Source organism: Eumetopias jubatus, unplaced genomic scaffold (genome assembly GCF_037043125.1).
Source record: "Eumetopias jubatus isolate StellerSeaLion01/CBP00866 unplaced genomic scaffold, mEumJub1_p1.0 scaffold_13, whole genome shotgun sequence".
NCBI classification, from domain to species: domain Eukaryota; kingdom Metazoa; phylum Chordata; class Mammalia; order Carnivora; family Otariidae; genus Eumetopias; species Eumetopias jubatus.
Window position 1 is genome coordinate 71,705,484 of NW_028274819.1, and position 22,612 is coordinate 71,728,095.

The 22,612-nt window shown below is 38.0% G+C and overlaps 1 protein-coding gene across 1 annotated transcript in view; it reads left to right on the forward strand.

The window, feature by feature from the left end:
• NAALAD2 (N-acetylated alpha-linked acidic dipeptidase 2) overlaps positions 1-19,346 on the forward strand; it is a 78,474-nt gene extending 59,128 nt beyond the window's left edge. Inside the window, exons 17-19 of the mRNA XM_028093230.2 lie at positions 5,342-5,423; positions 6,548-6,640; positions 18,514-19,346. Coding sequence (XP_027949031.1) covers positions 5,342-5,423; positions 6,548-6,640; positions 18,514-18,703 — 365 coding nt within the window. The 3' untranslated portion in view covers positions 18,704-19,346. The remainder of the gene's footprint in view (positions 1-5,341; positions 5,424-6,547; positions 6,641-18,513) is intronic.
• The last annotated feature ends 3,266 nt before the right edge of the window (positions 19,347-22,612 follow it).

A 22,612-nucleotide genomic window follows, 5' to 3' on the forward strand; every position in this document is an offset into this window, starting at 1 on the left:
TCTCTCTCTTCTGTCTTGATGGTGTATAGGAATGCCACTGATTTCTGTGCATTGATTTTATATCCTGCCACTTGACTTAATTCCCGTATGACTTCTAGCAGTTTTGGGGTGGAGTCTTTTGAATTTTCCACATAAAGTATCATATCATCTGCAAAGAGTGAGAGTTTCCCTTCCTCCTTGCCGAATTGGATGCCTTTGATTTCTTTTTGTGTCTGATTGCTGTGGCTAGGACTTCTAATACTATGTTGAATAGCAGTGGTGATAGTGGACATCCCTGCCGCGTTCCTGACCTTAGGGAGAAAGCTCTCAGCTTTTCCCCATTGAGAATGATATTCGCTGTAGGTTTTTCATAGATGGTTTTTATGATATTGAGGTAGGTACCTTCTATCCCTATACTTTGAAGAGTTTTGATCAAGAAAGGATGCTGTACGTTGTCAAATGCTTTCTCTGCATCTATTGAGAGGATCATATGATTCTTGTTCTTTCTTTTGTTAATATATTTTATCACGTTGATTTATTTGTGGATGTTGAACCAACCTTGTAGCCCAGGGATAAATCCCACTTGGTCATGGTGAATAATCCTTTTAAATGTACTGTTGGATCCTATTGGCTAGTATTTTGGTGAAAATTTTTGCATCCATGTTCTTCAAGGATATTGGTCTGTAATTCTCCTTTTTGATGGGGTCTTTGTTTAGTTTGGGGATCAAGGTAATGGTGGCCTCATAAAAGGAGTTTGGAAGTTTTCCTTCCATTTCTATTTTTTGGAACAGTTTCAGGAGAATAGGTATTAATTCTTCTTTAAATGTTTGGTAGAATTCCCCTGGGAAGCCATCTGACCCTGGGCTTTTGTTTGTTGGGAGATTTTTGATGACTGCTTCAATTTCCTTAGTGGTTATAAGTCTGATCATGTTTTCTATTTCTTCCTGGTTCAGTTTTGGCAGTTGATACATCTTTAGGAATGCATCCATTTCTTCCAGGTTATCTAATTTGCTGGCATAGAGTTGCTCATAATATGTTCTTAATAATTGCTTGTATTTCTTTGGTGTTGGTTGTGATCTCTCCTCTTTCATTCGTGATTTTGTTGATTTGGGTCATTTCTCTTTTCTTTTTGATAAGTCTGGCCAGGGGTTTATCAATCTTCTTAATTCTTTCAAAGAACCAGCTCCTAGTTTCGTTGATCTGTTCTGCTGTTCTTTTGGTTTCTACTTCATTGATTTCTGCTCTGATCTTTATTATTTCTCTTCTCCTGCTGGGTTTAGGCTTTATTTGCTGTTTTTTCTCTAGCTCCTTTAGGTGTAGGGTTAGGTTGTATATTTGAGACCTTTCTTATTTCTTGAGAAAGGCTTGTATTGCTATATACTTTCCTCTCAGGACTGCCTTGCTGTATCCCAAAGATTTTGAACAGTTATGTTTTCATTTTCATTGGTTTCCATGAATTTTTTTTTTTAAAGATTTTATTTATTTATTTGAGAGAGAGAAAGCACGAGAGGGAAGAGGGTTAGAGGGAGAAGCAGACTCCCCGCTGAGCAGGGAGCCCGATGCGGGACTTGATCCCAGGACTCCAGGATTATGACCTGAGCCGAAGGCAGTCGTTTAACCAACTGAGCCACCCAGGCGCCCTCCATGAATTTTTTAAATTCTTCTTTAATTTCCTGGTTGACCCATTCATTCTTTAGTAGGATGCTCTTTAGCCTCCATGTATTTGAGTTCCTTCTGACTTTCCTCTTGTGATTGAGTTCTAGTTTCAAAGCATGGTGGTCTGAAAATATGCAGGGAATAATCCCAGTCTTTTGGTACCGGTTGAGACCTGATTTGTGACCTAGGATTTGATCTTCTGGAGAATGTTCATGGGCACTAGAGAAGAATGTGTATTCCGTTGCTTTGGGATGGAATGTTCTGAATATGTCTGTGAAGTCCATTTGGTGCAGTGTGTCATTTAAAGTCTTTATTTCTTTGTTGATCTTTTGCTTAGATGATCTGTCCATTTCAGTCAGGTGGCTGTTAAAGTCCCCCACTATTATTGTATTGTTGTCAATGTGTTTCTTTGCTTTTGTTATTAATTGCCTTATATAATTGGCTGCTCCCATGTTAGGGGTATAGATATTTACAATTGTTAGATCTTCTTGTTGGATAGACCCTTTAAGTAGGATATAGTATCTTTCCTCATCTCTTTGTTGTCTTTGTTTTAAAATCTAATTTGTCTGATATAAGAATTGCCACCCCAGCTTTCTTCTGGTGTCCATTAGCATGGTAAATCGTTTTCCACCCCTTCACTTTCAATGTGGGGGTGTCTTTGGGTCTAAAATGAGCCTCTTACAGACAGCATATAGATGAGTCTTCTTTTTAATTCAATCTGATAGCCTGTGTCTCTTGATTGGGGCATTTAGCCCATTTACATTCAGGGTAACTATGAAAAGATACGAATTTAGTGCCATTGTATTGCTTGTAAGGTGACTATTACTGTATATTGTCTGTATTCCCTTCTGGTCTATGCTGCTTTTAGGCTCTCTCTTTGCTTAGAGGACCCCTGTCAGTATTTCTTGTAGGGCTGGTTTCGTGTTTGCGAATTCCTTTAGTTTTTGTTTGTCCTGGAAGCTTTTTATCTCTTCTTCTATTTTCAATGACAGCCTAGCTGGGCATAGTATTCTTGGCTGCATATTTTTCTCGTTTAGTGCTGTGGATATATCATGCCAGTCCTTTCTGGCTTGCCAGGTCTCTGTGGATAGGTCTGTTGCCAATCTAATGTTTCTCCCATTATAGGTTACATATGTCTTCTCCGAGCTGCTTTCAGGATTTTCTCTTTGTCTCTGAGACTCATAAGTTGTACTATTAGATGTCGGGGTGTTGATCTATTTTTATTGATTTTAAGAGGGTTCTCTGTGCCTCCTGGATTTTGATGCCTGTTTCCTTCCCCACATTAGGGAACTTCTCTCCTATAATTTGCTCCAATACACCTTCTGCCCCTCTCTCTCTTTCTTCTTCTTCTGAGATCCCAATTATTCTAATGTTGTTTCGTCGTATCGTATCGCTTTATCTCTCGAATTCTGCCCTCGTGTTCCAGTAGTTATTTCTCTTTTTCTCAGCTTCTTTATTTTCCATCATTTGGTCTTCTATATTGCCGATTCTTTATTCTGCCTCATTTATCCTAGCAGTTAGTGCCCCCATTTTTTATTGCACCTCTTTAATATTGCCTTTTTGATTTCGACTTGGTTAGATTTTAGTTCTTTTATTTCTCCAGAAATGGTGTCTCTAATAACTTCCATGCTTTTTTCACGCCCAGCTAGTATCTTCAAAGTCATGATTCTGAACTTTAGGTCTGACATTGCACTAATGTCCGTATTGAGTATGTCCCTGGCAGACGGTACTACCTCTTGTTCTTTTTATTGAGGTGAATCTTTTGTCTTCTCATTTTGTCCAGAGGAGAATATATGAATGAGAGAACAAAATGCTAACAGGTTAACAAAGTCTCCAGAAAATATATTCTAATCAAATCAGAAAAGACCTGAAACCAGGAGAAAAGAAAGGGAAGGAAAAAAAAAGAGGAAAAAAAAGATAAAAACAAACAAAAACAGAACAAAACAAGACAAAAAAAACAAGACTATGACTAAATATGATCAGGCTGGTGCATAGATTAGTGGCTCACACTAGATTTTGGGTGTATTTTGGTCTGTTAGAAGAAAGTGCCTCCTAAAATTTTAAAGAAAGACTTATATATGTACAAAATATGGGTTGATATGATGAAGGGATGTAATATGACTATAAAGTTGAAAATTATAAAAAATTTAAAAAAAAGACGTTTGAAAAAAGAAAGGATTAAAAAAAAGAAAAAAAAAGGGATAGAATGTGATCAGGCAGAGTAGAACAAAGCCATACACTAGAGATTTAGGGTACATTTTGCTATGTTGGAAGAAACTGTATCTCAAAATTTTAAAGAGAGAACTTATATATATATATGCCAAAAATAAGGGTAACTACTATGAAGGGATAGACTGACTCTAAAAATGAAAAATAAGTTTTTTTTTTTTTAAAAAGGGATTGATAAGATGGTTGAAAAAGGGAAAAAGAAAAATTAAAAAAAAAAGTTAAAAAAATTAAATTTGAAAGACTAATGAATCATGGTAAAAGAGCCATGAATTCTATGTGCAGTATTCCCCTAGCCCTGGAGTTCTGCCATTTTCATTGATCGGTAAACTTGGTCTTGTCTGGCTGTTGCTGATCTTCTCGGGGAAGGGCCTGTTGCCGTGGCTCCTAAATGTCTTTGCCGGAGGCGGAATTGCCCCGCCCTTGCTGGTCTGGGTTAAGCAATCCGCTTGGGTTTGCTCTCGGGAGCTTTTGTTCCCTGCAAGCTTTCCCTACAGCTTTGGAGGACAACAGTGAAAATGGCGGCCTCCCAGTCTCCACTCGCAGGAGCCCAGAACTCGGGGCCCCGCTCTTCAGTGCGCCCCCAGAGAAAAGCAGTCAGTTACTCCCGTTTCCCTGGTCTCTGGCCGCACTCTGTGCTCACCCAGCTTGTGACCGAGCATTTCTATCTCTGGCACACGACCCCGTGTGGAGTCTCCAAACCCAGCAGATACCTGCGGTGCGCTCTTGTGCCACTCCTCCCAGGGGAGGAAGGGGAGTCTCCCCAATCTGCCGCTTGTTGGTTCCCTGCTGGAGGAGCAGTGGCCCAACTGTGTTGCCGGTCAGTTTATGGCAACCCCGAGCAGAGAGCCCATGCCTCGGCTCTGTCTCTGCAGCCGGCTTCCCCGCTCTGATACCTGAGAGCTCTGCCGCACTCCGGCACCCTCAGTCCTTCTGTGACCCTGAGGGTCCTGAGAACACACTGTCCTGCAAGGGTTCCACCACCAGCTTAGCCACTGGAGCGTCCCTCAGCGGATCCGACTTCTAAAAGTTCCAATTTTGTGCTCCGTGGCTCTATCACTTGCCAGAAGCGGCAGACAGAGGCCCCCTCCCCTGCCGTCTATCCTCCCAAATACCGCCTCGGATTCACTTCTCCGCACATCCTACCTTCCATAAAGTAGTCGCTTTTTTGTTCAGAGTTGTTGCTATTCTTTTCTTTGATCTCCTGTTGTTGAGTTCGTAGGTGTTCAGAATGGTTTGATCCCTATCCAGCTGAATTCCTGAGTCCAGATGAAATCCCGGTCTCCTACTCCTTCGCCATCTTGCTCCGCCCCCTCCCTTTCCTGTTACAAATTTTCTGATGATTTCCATGGATCTGCAGGAAGGCTCAACATTGTTTCAGTATTTATTCACTCATATCAGCCTGGAATGGGGTGGGTGGGAAAGTGAACATGTGATATAAGCTCCTCTTACTGACTTTCCTCTTTTGTATTTTTAAAAGATTCTTTATTTTCTGCTGTGAATAACTTCTCAGATGCTGCTTCAGATTTTCATAGAAGACTTACACAAGTTGATCTTAATAAGTAAGTTTCAAATGTAAAGCTCCGCATCATTTTGAAAAGTGATCTAGTTACTAGAATGAATTGTGTACACCTTGTAAGCATTCAACTCTACATCATTGCTCTACGGTCTGTAAACCAGCAGCATCAGCATTAACTACGAGCTTGTTAGAATATCAAACGCCATCGAAGACCTCCTAAATTAGGATTCCGCGCTTTTTAACAAGACTCTCCAGAATGGTTTGTATTCACATTGAAGTTTGAGAAGCATTACTCTATGGTAGACCAAAAACTCATTCCAACACAAGGGGCAAGGAGGATAGCTGGTAATTCACAGTTCCACGGTTTAAGTGCATCTGTAGTATGAATTTCACATTTCCAATACTTCCCCGACCAATTGCAGTTTTTTTTGCATTTCATTTAACTGCTTTTCACTTTTAGATTGAAATATAATGAAAAAGTTGTATTTAAACATTATCTAACAAGTATAAATTGTTCCACACTGTAGTCCAGGTCACATTTATTTGTTCAGATCCAATTAGAATAAGCTTTTTCACCACCCATATTGGCAACAAGATGTAGCCTTCATTTTGAGGGGCTTCTCTCTCCCCCTTGGGTTGTAGGAAAGCCCAGAGAACCTATGTAGCACCCCAAAAAGAGTTGGCAGATTCCAAATATGAAAGGGGATTCCCTGCCCATGATGTGCAGCTACCCCCCACCCCAACTCTTCTTGCAGACTGTTGCAAATTCCCTTTATTTGTTGTTGTTTAGCCTTTACTCAGTGGCATTAACTTGATAGTACACCCAATCTGCCTCTGCAGGAGGCTGGGCTCTCCTCCTAGAAAGAATTAAAAATGTCTTTCTGTCCTTTCTGTGGTCTTGACAAAACGAACCATTTCCAATAGGTCTCTCTTATTATGAGTATTAGAAAGATGCCTCCGTTGTTATATGTAGTTTAAATACAAAGCATTACTGTTAATCTGCATTTTCTTAAAAATCTGATTTTAGAAGTTTATTTTTCCATGCTTTATCCTGTATTATTTTAAAATACACAAAAACTAATGATGTAATGTATGGTGATTAACATAATAAAATAAAAAAAAACAATATAGTTCCATGGTAAGTAACTATAACTCTTATTTTTCAAGTCCCATTGCAGTGAGAATCATGAATGACCAACTGATGCTCCTGGAGAGAGCATTCATCGATCCCCTTGGTTTACCAGGGAGGCGGTTCTATAGGTAAGGAAACACCTTTCACTAAAGGACATTAAATACTTCACTGTGACCAAAACCAGCATGCCAAAGTCTGTTTTAAACTGCTGCCATCAGATGAACCGAAGGTGAATATGTATGCTATGGGGAATATGGGTAAGATTATGTATAGTAGTATAAGTTGTAGTATCAGAAAACTTCGTGTTTATTGCTTTGCTGCAGATGTAAATGATAAATGTAGTTGAAAAATAACTCTAAGAAAATCTAAAAGCTATAGACTCTTAAAGGGAATCCTAGAGCTTATGTAGTTCAAAGTTCTACATTAATCTTTTCTATAGCATCTGAGGTAAGTAGCTATTTAGCCTCTGAATCATACAGTGATAGGAGGAAGTCCATCTCGTTTTAAGAAATGTCTGTTAACAAAGTTTTCTTCATAAAGATCGTTTTCCCTGTAATTTTCTCCCTGACCCTGTTCAGCTCTCCAAAATCATATAGGATAAATTTAGATCTATTTCCATAGAAAATTTTAGGTTTTTGAAGATGGCTGCCACGATTCTGCTGAAGCAATATCCTCTTTTTGTATCTGTATCTCTAACCCTACCCCTAACCCTAAAACTTAACATGAAGTTTTCTTTTGCTATCTTGACTGTGTGCTTGCACAGTCTCCAGTTTTTTAAGGTACCTCTTAAACTGCAGTTCCTTGGTGAAAATTTGTGAGGCTGTTTATCATCAGATGACATACCAGAGACAGTTCTGTATGTTAGCTTTCTTGTAAGTATTATTGACTAGTATTAACCTTTAATTGTAAGCACAAGCTTTTAGAGCCCAGCTCTGGCTCATACTAAGTAACCTGGGCAAAATACTTACCTAAACCTCAGGTTCCTCAGCTATAGAGTATAACTGCTTTCACCCCATATAGTCTTACAGATTTCAGGAATGTGGAAGATTTAACTGAGAGAGGGATATACTCAGTAAATGGCTGCTATTTTTATAAAGTGATAAATAATATGAATATATTTACTGATAGAAGTAAAATAGCCATCAGTTAAGTATTTACATGTCAAATAAAAAGTTGAAAGTAAATCTACATATTAATCCTCTTACCTGTATTAGTCTATTAATAAGCAAAACATCTTTTTCTCAAAAGTGAATGCAGACTCTATAGAAGCTTGTAAGATAAAAAGGGGCCATGCTCCTTCAGCATTCCCTTCTGTAACCCACACCCAGCCATTTGCTATTCTTTTTAAAGAAAATCAATGTTTCATATAGACGTGTATATATCTATATATTTATTCATCTATAGCTACATAAATGGGACCATTTATTTTGCATCTTGCTTTTTTCATAACAATTTATGTTAATCACTACACACTACATTAGTTTTTGACGTAGCGTTCCATGAGCATTGTTTGCATATAACACCCAGTGCTCCATGCAGTACCTGCCCTCTTTAATACCCATCACCAGGCTAACCCATCCCCCTACCCCTCTCCCCTCTAAAACTCTGTTTCTCAGAGTCCATAGTCTCTCATGGTTCGTCTCCCCGATTTCCCCCTCTTCATTTTTCCCTTTTTTTTTTTTTTAACATATATGTATTGTTTCAGAGGTACAGGTCTGTGATTCAACAGTCTTACACAATTCACAGCGCTCACCATAGCACATACCCTCCCCAATGTCTATCACACAGATCCCTCCCACCCCCCACCACTCCAGCAACCCTCTGTTTCCTGAGATTAAGAATTCCTCATATCAGTAAGGTCATACATGTCTTTCTCTCATTGACTTATTTCACTCAGCATGATACCCTCCAGTTCCATCCATGTCATTGCAAATGGCAAGATTTCATTCCTTTTGATGGCTACATAATATTCCATTGTATCCATATAACACATCTTCTTTATCCATTCATCTGTCGATGGACATCTTGGCTCTTTCCATAGTTTGGCTATTGTGGACATTGCTGTATAAACATCGGGATGCATGTACCCCTTCGGATCACAACTTTTGTACCTTTGGGGTAAATACCCAGTAGTGCAATTGCTGGGTCATATGGTAGCTCTATTTTTAACTTTTTGAGGAAACTTCATACTGTTTTCCAGAGTGGCTGCACCAGCTTGCATTTGCGCCAACAGCGTAGGAGGGTTCCCCTTTCTCCGCACCCCCGCCAACATCTGTCGTTTCCTGACTTGCATAACAATCTATCTTAAGAGATCTTCCCATGTCAGTATATGTAGTTTTAGCTCTTCTTACCTGGTGTATAGTGTTCCACTGTCTCGCATGGATGTATAATTTTTAAACTCTGTTGACTTTTTAATTCAATTTGCTTTTTCCCCCATATACTTTTAGTAAAAATACTGCCTGTGTCCTTTAGAACTTTTGTCTTAGTATCTATATAATCAGTATGTGGATTTCAGGGTCGAAGAGTTAAAGACTGCACTATATTTTGAAAATATATTTGGAATTATTAACTGAATATTATGGCTATATTCTAAAGCTAGGGCAGTACAAGATGGCAATGTCAGAAGATCCTGAACTCCCCTCCTCCCCTGGACACACTTAAAAGCTATAACTACATATGGAACAATTTCCTCTGAAAAAGACCTGAAGACTACCTGAACAATTCTTTCATATCAAACAAGAAAAAGGCCATACCAAGAACTAATCATGCCATAAACCCATCTCCAGGCACACAACCCACAATGAGGAGGGAATTTACAAACCCAGAATTTCTCCCTTAAGGAGTGAAGGGTTCATACCTCAAACAGGGTACAACCAGCTTTTAAGACTTGCACCTGAGCGATAAGCCTCCAAAACATCTGGCTATGGAAACCCAACAGTGCTCACATTCAAGAGACCCAAAGGGCTACAGTGAACAAACAGCTCCTAAAGGGCTTGCATGGACTCATTTGCCACAGGGTCCAGTGCAGAAGCAGCCCTCTGAAAAGCAGACTTCATGTGAAAGATTCATTTGCTCATCTTAATGCATCACCTGTAACAGGCTGGTGGGTGCCATCTTCGTGTTCTTCCTCTCCTGAGCTCCAGAGCACCAGTATCTCCTGGAAGGCAGCTTTTTACCTGTGTCTTGTACTTAGTGTTTACAGCTGCTGCCCAGGGATGCCCTTTGTGTGGCTCTGGAACCCGAGGGGCTTGCATTCCTGGGTGCCATGAGACTGTACCAAGGTACTGTACAGATAGCAGGCTGAGTTTTTTCTAAGAAAAACACCTATTTGGTTGTACAAGAGCTTTGGCCTAAGGAGAAAGCTTCTGGTCTGGCATACATCTAGGGCCTATGGCTGATGGAAAGAGTCTTTACACTCCCTCCTCTGCCCTGCCCCAGTTTGATGGCATATCGCAAAAAGGAGGTTATACCTTTGTCGGGCACCCTGATTTTTGCAGCTGCTGCCACGGCACACCTGTACATTGCCTGGCTCTGGTGGCCAGCAGGGCAATGCTCACAGGTCCCATAAGACTGGAACCATGGTGAAAAAGGTCTTAAACAGGCAATAGACCCAAGCAGCTCAGTCTTCCAGTGAAAGAGGTCTTACAAGTTTATCATCACGGCTACAGCCTGAGGGGCAGGCTTCTACTTAAACATACATCTAAGGATTAACTGTAAACCTTACCAAGGACATTGGAGGGCAGGCGCTATCTTTTGTGCTCTCACTGCCTGTTCCAGATAGCAGACTGAAACACATATCCTCTTCCTTTTGTAAAAGAGCCTATTTACTTATCCTGGAGCTTCAACCTGCTGCAGGGCAGGCCTCAGATCTGGCACTCTTCTAGAGACCTATGGAAATGCTCTCAAACCATGTAAGGTGGGGCAATACCATCCTTGTGTTCTTATTACAGCTTGCTGGTATATTCCAGTAAGCAACTTATCTACCCAGCTGGAGCCCCAATTTTTACTACTGTGTCTAAGGGACACCTCCCTATCCACCTAGCTCCCACAAGATGATACATATGTGCATACTGTGGAAGCCAAACCCTCAGGCAGCAGCTTTTAATCACCCTGAATTAAGTCCTGACTGAGCTACCCCCCCCCCTTTGGTACAGTGATAGGTCTTGGCACACCCTCAACTACCAGGAGCTGTTAAAAACAGGCTGCTGGGACAATCACAAAATTTGAGAAACAAACGAGATACAGCAAGGTTAAATGAAAAGGTTCCTCTACTTCAACACTGGGAGAGGTAGCTGTTTCATCTGATGCATATAGAAACCAACACATAGTTTAAAAAAAAAATGAATTGGGGCACCTGGGTGGCTCAGTCGGTTAAGCGTCTGCCTTCGGCTCAGGTCATGATCCCAGGGTCCTGGGATCGAGCCCCACGTCAGGCTCCCTGCTCAGTGGGGAGTCTGCTTCTCCCTCTCCCACTCCCCCTGCTTGTGTTTCCTCTCTCCATGTGTCTCTGTCAAATAAATAAAATAAAAGCTTAAAAAAAAAAATGAATTAACAGGAATATATTCCAATGAAAGAAGGTAAAATCTCAGAAAAATATTTCATGAAACAGAGATAAGTAATCTACCTGATAAAGAGTTAAAAGTATGGCCATAAAGATGCTAACTAAACTTGGAAGAAGAATGGATGAACACAGAAACTGAAAAAAGAGAAAAGTACCAAAGATAAGTCACAGAACTGAAGGATACAACAACTGAATTGAAAAATACAGTAGGGGTTTACAGCAAACAAGAAGAGAGGATCGCTGAACTCAAAGACAGGGCACTGGAGTTCACTCTAACAGAGCAAGGAAAAACAAAAAACAAAACAAAAAACCAAAAAGCTTAAGGGACTTATAGAAAACATCATTCCCAGTGTAGGGAGAGAAGGGGCCTAAAAACTTCCCTAATCTGGAGAAAGAAACCAACATCCAGATCCAGGGAACCAAAAGAGATCCACACCAAAACACATTATCATTAAAATGTCAAGGACAAGGAATCTTAAAAGCAGCAAGAGAAGAACTACTTGTTACGTACAGAAGAACCCCCATAAGGTATCCAGCAGATTTTTCAGAAGAAATTTTGCAGACCAGAAAGGACTGGCACGATATAGTCAAAGTGCTGGGGGAAAAAAAACTTCCAACCAAGAATATTCTGCAACATTATCATTCAGAACTGAAGGAGAAAGACTATTCCAGCCAAACAAAAGCTAAAGGGATTCATCACCACTAAACTGGTCTTATAAGAAATGGTAAAGGGAGTTCTTTAAAAGCTGCAAAGAAAAGGTGCTATTAGTAACAAGAAAACGGAGTGAAAATTTTACTGATAAACATTATAGTAAAAGTAATGGATTAAACAGTATGAAGGTTAAGGCAAGAGTTGTAAAAAGTAAGTGCAATAAGGGATGCACAAAATTAATAGGAAGTAAAATGTGACATCGAAAACAAAACTTGGTGATGGGGTGGTAAGAGTAAGAAGGGAGAGCTTTAGAATGCCTTCAAAGTTAAACATAATATTCATAAAACTCCACTTTAAATCGATAGATTGTTATATGTAAGGCTCATGGTAACCACAAACCAAAAGGTACATAGGTATACCTCTGATATACTGCACGGTAGGTCACAGATATCTGCAATGAAGCAAGTCAAAGGAAATTCCTGATTTCCTAGTACATATAAAAGATATGTTTATAATATATTGTAAAGTGTGCAAAGCATTTCTAAAAAAGATGGACTTAATTTATTGCTAAAAAATGCTAACCATCAGCTAGCTGCAGCTGCTAGCTTTGAGCTAGCAGCAATCTTTTTGCTGGTGGAGGGTCTTGCCTTGATGTTGATGGTTGCTGACTGATTATATAGAGTGGCTGTGGCAATCTGTTCATGATAAAAAATTGTTAGTAAAGTGGGTTTAGAGCAAGGCCATAAAGACCTTACCACCACATACCCTAATACTCACGGTGAGATATACTGAAAGCTTTTCCTCTAGGATTAGGAAAAAGATAAGAATGCCTATTTTTTTTTTTTTTAAGATTTTATTTATTTGACAGAGAGCGAGCGAGCGAGCAGGAACACAAGCAAGGGGAGTGGGAGAGGGAGAAGCAGGCCTCCCACCAAGAAGGGAGCCTGATATGGGGCTTGATCCCAGCACCCTGGGATCATGACCCAAGCTGAAGGCAGATGCTTAACTGACTGAGCCACCCAGGTGCCCCAAGAATGCCTACTCTTGCTACTTTTATTCACCATAGTCTTAGAAGTTCTAGCTGCGGCAGACAGGAAAAAGAAATGAAAGGCACTCAAATTGGTAAGGAAGAAATAAAACTGTCACTGTTTGCAGATGACACGGTAATACATACAGAAAACCTGTAAAAACCAAAAAATGAGAACCAATGAATTCAATACAAACCCAATGCACAGAAATCTATTACGTCTCTATATACTATTAGCAAAGTAGCAGAGAAATTAAGCAAATTCCTTTAACAATTGATTCAAAAAGTATAAAATACCTGTGTGTAAATTTAACCAAAGAGGTGAAAGATCTGTACTCTGAAAAGTATTAGATATTTCTAAAACGGAACATAATAAAAACAAATGCAATCCCAATCAAAATAGCAACAGCATTTTCCACAAAATCAGAATAAATACTCAAATTTGTACAACAAAAAACATCCCAAATAGCCAAAGCAATTCTTGTGAAAGAACAGAGCTGGAGGGTATATACAATCCCAGATTTAAAGATATACTACAAAGCTTTAGTGATCAGTATGATACAGGCAGAAAAACTGACACACAGATTAATGGAATGGAATAGAGAACCCAGAAATAAACCCATGCTTATATGATTAATGTACAAAAAAGGCAAGACTGTGCAATGGAGTCTCTTCAATAAACTGTGGGTGCTGGGAAAATTGGACAGCAACATGAAATGAACCACTTTCTTACATCAAACAAAAATCAACTCAAAATGGATTAAATGCCTAAATAAATGTGAGAACTAAAACCATAAAACTCCAAAAACAAAAAACCCAACAACCTAGGCAGCAATCTCTAATACACTGGCCTTGGCAATGTTTTTCCATATAGGCCTCCTTGGGCAGGGGAAACAAAAGCAAAAAGAAACCATTGGGAGTATCAAACTAAAAAGCTTTTGTGCAGCAGAGGAAACCAACAAAATGACAAGCAACCTACTGAATGGGAGAAGATATTTGCAAATGATCTATCCAATGAGGGGTTCGTATCTGAAATACATAATTGATACAACAAAAAGCTCCCAATAATCGATTAAAAAATGGGCAGAGAACCTGAATATGTATCTTTCCAAAGAGTACACATGGCCAAGAAACATAAAAAATGTGGCCCCCATCACTAATCATTAGGGAAATGCAAATCAAGACTGAGGTATCACCTCACAACTGTCAGAACAGTTGGCATCAAAAAGACAAGTGCTGGAGACAGTGTGGGACGATGTGGAGAAAAGGGACCCTCGTGCATGTTGGTGGGAATGCAAATTGGTGCAGCCACTAGAGAAAACAGTATGGAGTTTCCTCAAAAAATTAAAAATTGGGGCACCTGGGTGGCTCAGTCACTGGGCGTCTGCCTTCGGCTCAGGTCATGATCCCAGGGTCCTGGGATCGAGCCCCGCATCGGGCTCCCTGCTCGGCGGGAAGCCTGCTTCTCCCTCTCCCACTCCCCCTGCTTGTGTTCCCTCTCTCGCTGTGTGTGTCTCTGTCAAATAAATGAATAAAATCTTAAAAAAAAAAATAATAATTGAAATACTACATGATCCAGTAATTCCATTACTGGCTATTTACCCAAAAAACCCTGAAAACATTAAATGTATATATACTTAAATACAAATATGTGTCCTTATTTTACTGGTGTTATTTATAACAGCCAACATAGGGATGCAAACTAAGTGTCCACTGACAGATGAAATAAAGAAGATATGGTATATATACAATGGAATATTAACCCTAAAAAAGGATGAAATCTTGCCATTTGCAACATGGATGCACCCAACTAGAGGGTATTATGCTAAGTGAAATAAGTCAGAGAAAGACAAATATCATACTATTTCACTTCAAAACAAATGAACCAAGAAAAAAACTGGTGGTTGATAGAAGGAAGGTGGCAGGCATATGGGCAAAATAGGGGATTAAGTGGTACAGATTTGCAGTTATAAATAAGCCACGGCGATGAAAAGTATACCACAGGGAATACAGTTAATAATAGTGTAAGAACTCTGGTGACAGATGGTGACTACACTTACTTGAGTGAGCATTTAATGTATGTAACTGTCAAATTACTACTATACACCCGAAACTAATAACACTGTATTGCCAAATGTATTCCAATAAAATAGTTTAAAATACAAGAATAACTGAATTGTAGTTGGAAAAATGGTGTCAAAAGACCTGCTTGATGCAAGTTTGCCACAAATCTTCAATTAAAAAAAAAACAAAACGTATCTTTCAAGCACAATGAGGTAAGCCTGTACTAGATACAAGAAATATAAAATTTAAGCATACTGTACCAACAAACCACAAATGGTGAGAGCAAGAAAATAAGGAACAAGAGAACTACAAAACAGCAAGAAAACTGACAAAATAGCAGTATGTACGTACATACGGATTATTTTAAATGTAAATGGAGTAAATGCTCCAATGAAAAGACAAAGTGGCCGAATGAATAAAACAACAAGACCTATCTATATCATGCCTAGAAGAGACTCACTTCAAATGTAAAGACCCACACAGAATACATCTGAAGGCATGGAAAAAGATAGAGAATGCAAATGGCAGCCAAAGAAAGCAGGGATAGCTGTATTAGTATCACACAAAATACTTCAAAATGAAGACAGCAGTAAGAGATGAAGGAAATTACACAATAATAAAAGGGTCAAACAAGAGGATATAACATTTGTAAATATTTATGTACCCATCATAAAAGCACCTAAACGTATAAATTATTAAGAGACCAAAAGAGAAATAGGAGTACAATAGGAGGAATAGGAGGAGACTTTAATACCACACATCAATGGCTAGCTTCCAAACAAAAAAATCACACATCAGACCCTATGAGATGAAAAGATATATACAGAACATTCCATCCAAAAGCAAAACACTCATTCTTCATTCTTACAAGTGCATGTGGAATATTCTCCAGGATAGGTCGTATGTTATGCCAAAGAAAACAAGTCTTAATGAATTTAAGAAGAATGAAACATCCAACATCTTTTTTTTTCTTTTGACCACAGTGGTAGGAAACCAGAAATCAATTACAAGAAAAGTGGAATATTCACAAATAGGTGGAAACTAACATTCTACTAAACAGCTAATAGGTCAATGAAATCAAAAGACAAAAAAATACCTTGAGAAAAATGAAAATGGAACTTACAACATGGCAAAATTTATGAGATGCATAAAAGCAATTCTAAGATTAACAGTCACCAGCAATGAATACCCTACATCTCTGAAAAAAGTAAAACTCTCAAGCAACCTAACATCACACCTCAAGGAAGTAGAACGACAAAACCCAAAGTTTTGTCAGAAGGAAGGCAATTACAAAGAGGAAATCAAGGAAATAGAAACTAAAAAGCCAAAAGAAAAGTTCAGTAAGATGAAGAGCTGATTGTTTGAAAAGATGAAATTTATAAACCATTCCTTGGATTCACCAAGAAGAGAATGGGCTCAAATAAATAGAGGAGACATTACAACTAATACCATGAAATACGAGACTAGTGTCAACAGTCATATGCCTACAAATTGGACAACCCAGAAGATATAGACAAACTTCTAGAAACATATAACCTTCCAGAACTGAATCATGAAATGTGGAAACAGAAAATGTGAATAGACCAATTAGTGAGAAAATTGAATTAGTAATCATAAACCTCCCAACAAACAAAAGTCCAGGACCAGATGGCTTCACCAATGAATTCTATGAAACGCTGAAAAAATAATCAGTATCAATCCTTTTCAAACTCTTCCAAAAAAGAGAAGAGGGAACACTTCTAAACTCATTTTAAAAGGCCAGCATTACCCTACTAGGGAAATCAAACAAGGATGCCAAAAGAAAATTACCAGCCAATATGATGAACATAAAAGCAAAAATCCTCTATAAAACTTAGCAAACCGAATTCAGCAATATATTAAAAAGATCACAGTACCACAAATGGGATTTATTCCAGGGATACAAAGATGGTTCAATATCCACAAATCAATGTTATATATCACATTAACAAATGAAGGATAAAAGTCTTTAATAGATGCAGAAAAAGCATCTGACAAAATTCAACATCCATTTTTATTAAAACTCAACAAAGTCAGTAGAAGAAATATAACTCAATAAAGGCCAATAAGACAAACCTACAGCTAATATATTTAATGTTAAAAGGCTGAAAGCTTTTCCTCTAAGATAGGAACAAGACCAGGATGCTTATTCTTGCTGTTTCTTTTCAACACAGTATGGGCAGTCATAGCCAGAGCAATTAGCAAGAAAAAGACATCCGTACTGGAAGGAAGTAAAACCATTATTACTTGCACATGACATTATATATAGATAAACCTAAGGAATCCACCAAAAAACTGTTAGAATGAACAAATTCAGTGCAAGGTGAAGATACAAAATCAATATACAGAAATCTACTTTATTTCTATTCACTAATAATGGCCTATCAAGAAGAGGAATAAAGAAATAATTCTGTTTATAATTGCATCAAAAAGAATAGAATACCTAAGAACTTAACCAAGGTGAAAGACCACAGGACTATGAGATGCCAGGTTCAAACTAGGTTTTTATAATCCTTGTATCCATCTATCTTTATTTTTACTATACTCTGCTTTTACAGTTCTCCAGTAAAGTATACACTTGAATAGCTACAAACTTTATTTGTAATAATTCATGTATAGGTCAGAATATCAATGTTTATAAACAGTTCAGCACATATACTGGCTTTAATGAGGAAGATCCATTTGAGGACATGTTAAGATTTAAAAGCCAAAAGCAATAAATCCTGATGTACTGGGGCACCTGGGTGATTCAGTTGGTTAAGCATCTGCCTTCTTTTCAGGCCATGATCCAGGGGTCCTGGGGGAGCCCCATGTCAGGGACAGAAGCCCTCAGCAGGGAGCCTGCTTCTCTCTCTCCCTCTGTCCTTCCCCCTACTTGTGCTCTCTTGCTCTGTCAAATAAAAAAAAACTAAAAAAATAAATCCTGACGTACTTTGGATAATCTAAATGATTTGCATTATAAATTTCTATTTAATCATTAATACTTACATAGTTTCACATTGAGTCTCAGAGACAGATTTACATCCTGAAGAAGCTGCAGGATTTGACTGTTGGGCCTAATTCCTGATAATAGTGTTGAATAAAATACGTCCCTTTCTGGAAGGCAGAATTCCAATTTTTGGAAAGAGAAGTAGTTTGATTTCTCCAGGTAATTAAATGTGTCTGCAGGCAATTCATATACACTGCTTTATCTTTGTGGAATGGACTTCATTATCCTCATTTATATTTTGGGAATACAAGCTTATTTACTGATTTTTTTAAAGAGTATTGGGAACAAGTGTTATTCTTATTGAATCTCTAAAAAACGCAACACACTTCTCTCAGTAAATATATCCATAAAACATACTTGTTACCACTGTTTGGGTATCTGCTGGCAATCAGACAACTGATGTACACAACTTACAAGAACACACTTTCTTCCATTTCTATGGGTTGGCAACATGATTTATGAGACTAAGTCTTAGTGAATGCACAGATTTCTTTGCTTAAAATTTTATACTGTTATATTATCTTAAATCAATTATAGGTCTTCATTTTGGAATTAAAAAAAAGTGAATGCCAGGAGGAGACAGTATTCTTAAGATGGGGTCTAACAAAAGGGAATGAATTCAAGAAGCATAAAAAATGTGATGTTATGTACACTCTTTAGCTCAACCTGCCATCTGTTTTCTTCTGTTAGGCACATCATCTTTGCTCCGAGTAGACACAACAAATATGCTGGAGAATCATTTCCTGGGATCTACGATGCTATGTTTGATATTGAAAATAAAGAAGACCCTCATTCAGCCTGGACAGAAGTAAAGAAACACATTTCTATTGCAGCCTTTACAATTCAAGCAGCAGCAGGGACTCTGACAGAAGTATTATAGTAAGGTCTCAGCCAAGTGGCTAACCATTTAAAGTGTTACTGAAAGTCTGAGGATAAAATTCTTCCTTGTATTTTAATAACTCATGATGCCAGAGGATTCTATAACCTTGCTTTTCATGTCATGTTTTGATTTTAGACTTCCATCCTGTCCATCTGTAAAGAGGTTTTTTGGCTCTTTAAAAATTCGTAACTTCATCACCGAAGTGTTAAAACAAAAAACCTCCAATCATGGGGCAGAAACACAAAGTATCTGAAAATTCCCTTAAATAAAATATGGCAAGGAACCTGGAACTCTCAGACATTGCTGGTAGAAATGTAAAACAGTACAAACACTTTGAAAGAGAATTTTTTAGTTTCTTACAAAGTTAAAAATATAATTGACCCTGGAACAACATGGGTCTGGAACAGCACACATACACTTATACATGGATTTTTTTCTCATAAATACAGTACTGTATATGCATTTTCTCTTCTTGATTTTAACATTTTCTCTAGTTTTATTGTAAGAATACAGCATATAATATACAAAAATGGGTCAAACTGTTATCAGTAAGGCTTCTGCTCAGCAGACTATCAGCTGTTAATTTTTAGGGAGTGAAGTTGTATGCAGATTTTTGATTGCATGATGGATTGGCACCCCTAACCCTCACATTGTTTAAGGGTCAACTATAGTAACCTTTGCAAGTTATTGTTTCACAATTTATTTTGTTTTCATCATCTTTAATCAACAGATGATCATCAGAACAGAACAAGTGATTATGTGGCAGAACAGTGTAATTAATCAAGGCTGTTACAGAATGTGCTCGAACTATTTCTTAAAAACGCCTTCCCCTAGGAGTACTGTACCTATGAGATATTTTATGTAAGCCACTTGGTAACCACAAAGCAAAAATATAGTAATGAAACATAAAAAACGGGGAGACTGCACCAATTACCATGGAAATCCACTTTCCAAAAGTAGAAACAGGGAAAGGAAACACAGGAGATAAAAACAACTAGAAAGCAAACAATAAGATGGTAGGAGTAATTAATAATGGACTGAATTCACCAAAGGGTAGAGTGCCTGGATGAAAAAAAAAAAAACAAACCTAACTCCACTCTATCTAAAGGAAATTCATTTTAGCTCTAAAGACATACACAGGCTCAAAGCATAGGAAAAGAGGATATTCCATGCAGGTGGATACCAAAAAACGTGGGTGTAGCCATACTTATGACAGAAAAAATACACTTCAAACCAAAAACATTAACAAGTGATAAAGAAGTCATTATATAATGATAAAAAAACAAAGACATCAAGAAGAAAGAATGATCATAAATATATACACCTCCAACATCAAGAGCACCATGATGAAAAGAATTCTAACAGATTTAAATGGAGAAATAAACAATACCTTAATAGGGCACTTTAATACTATTAGAACATAAATCATGCAGACAGAAAATCAAAAAGAAAATATTGGAATTGAACCAAAACATATTCAAAAACAAAATGATTTAAAGGTCATATATAGAACACTCCATCCAAGAGCAGTATAATACACATTTTTCTTACATACATGAACATTTTCCAGGGCAGATCCTATGACTGGGCACAAAACAAATCTCAGCAAACTTTGAAATCTTACCAACTATCTTTTCTGACCACAATGATACCATTGTGGTCAGAATTAGAAATCGGCAAGAGGAAGCTAGAATAATCTACCACTACATGGAAACTAACACACTTCTAAACAATGAGTCAAAAAATAAAAATGAGAATAAATTATATCAAAACACATCAAATATGGTATAGAGCAAAGCAGTCAAGAGGCAAGTTTACAGTATTAAATGCATATATTAAGAAATTACAAAGATCTCAAGCAACCTAACTGTACCTCTAGGAAGTATAAAAAGAACAAGTGTAGAGGTAGCAGAAGGAAGGAAATAAAAGCAAAGCAGAAAAAAAATCTCTTTCAGAAAAAAACTACCTGTACAACTAAAAGCTGGTTCATCAAAAAGATAACACTGACAAAACTTTATTAGCCAGACTTAGAAAAAGACATAAAATTAGAAATGAAAAAGACCATACAACTGGTACTACAAAAATACACAGGATAAGGGACTATTATGAACAACCCTATGCCCGAAATCAGATAACCTAAAAATGGACAAATTTCTAGAAACAACCCACCAAGACCAAATCAAATGCAAAAAGAACATGTGATAGACCCATAATGAGCAAGAGATTGAATCAATAATTTAAAACCTCCAAGTACAAAAAATAATCTAGGACCAGATGGCTTCATTGGCAAATTCCAATAAACACTCAAAGAATTAATACCAATCTTTCTCAAACTCTTCGAAAAACTTGAGGTGTAGGGAATACTTCCAAACTGTGCTTAACAGGCCAGCATTATCCTGGCACCAAAGCCAGATAAGAACACAACAAAAAAGAGGTGTCTGGGTGGCTCAGTCAGTTAAGTATTCAACTCTTGATTTCAGCTCAGGTCATGATCTCAGGGCTGTGAGATCGAGCCCCGCACAGACGCTGGGCATAGAGCTGCCTAAGATTCTCTCCCTCGCCTTCCCCCAGCCCCTGCTCACATGCACGCTTTCCCTCTCTAAAAAACAAACAAAACGTAAAAAAAGGAACTACAGGCCAATATCCCTGATAAACATAGATATAAAAATTCTCAACAAAATATGAGCAAACCAAATTCAAGAACACATAAAAGAGATTACACACTGGGGCTAAATGGGATTTTTCCCTGGAATGCAAGGATGGTTCAACATATACAAATCAATACATGTGATACATCACATTAATGTAATGACATGATCATCTGTACATTTGACAGAATGCAACATCCTTTCATGATGAAAACTTTTGGCAGACTGAGTATAGAAGTAACATACCCCAACATAATAAAGGCCATGTACGACAAACCAACAGAGACAAGAACTGAAGGTCATCTGGGTGGCTCAGTTGTTTAAGCGTCTGCCTTTGGCTCAGGTCATGATCCCAGGGTCCTGGGATTGAGCCCCGCATCGGGCTCCTTGCTCAGCGGGAAACCTGCTTCTTCCTCTCCCACTCCCTGCCGCTCTGCCTACTTGTGTTCTGTCAAATAAATAAATAAAATCTTAAAAAAAAAAAACAACTGAAAGTGTTCCCTCACATCCAAATCAGGAAGGAAGAAGTCAAACTGTCCCATTTGCAGTTACATGATTTTGTATATGCAAAATCCCAAAGACAAAACCAAAAAACTGCTGGAACTAATCAGTGATTTCAGTAAAGTTGCAGGACACGTGATCAATGTACAGAAATAATTCCTATACACTAAGGATGAAATATCTAAAAAAAAATTATCCCATGCACAGCATCAGAAACAATCTATTTAGGATAAAGTTTAATCAAGGAAATGAAAGATCTGTACAATGAAAACTGTAAGACTTAGATGAAAGAAACTAAAGACACAAACAAATGGAAAGACATCCCGTGTTCATGGATCAAAAGAGTTAGTATTAAAAAGTCTATAGTACCCAAAGCCATCTACAGATTCAATGCAATCTCCATCAAAATACCAATGGCATTCTTTACAGAAATAGAAAAACAATCCTAAAATTTGTATGGAACCCCAAATAGCCAAAGCAATCTTGAGGGAAAAGAACAATGCTGGAGGTATCCCACTTGCTGATTTCAAACTATACCACAAAGCTACAGTAATTAAAAACAGCATGGTGCCAACACTAAAACAGACATACAGGTCAACAGAACAGAGAGCCAAAAACTGAACCCCTGCGTATGTAAGTCAACTAATATTTGACAAGGGAGCAAAGAGCACCCAATGGGGAAAGGACAATTCAACAGATGGGTGTTGGGAAAACTTATTATGGATAATAAACACAGAGCAATGAAATTAGACTCCTTTTA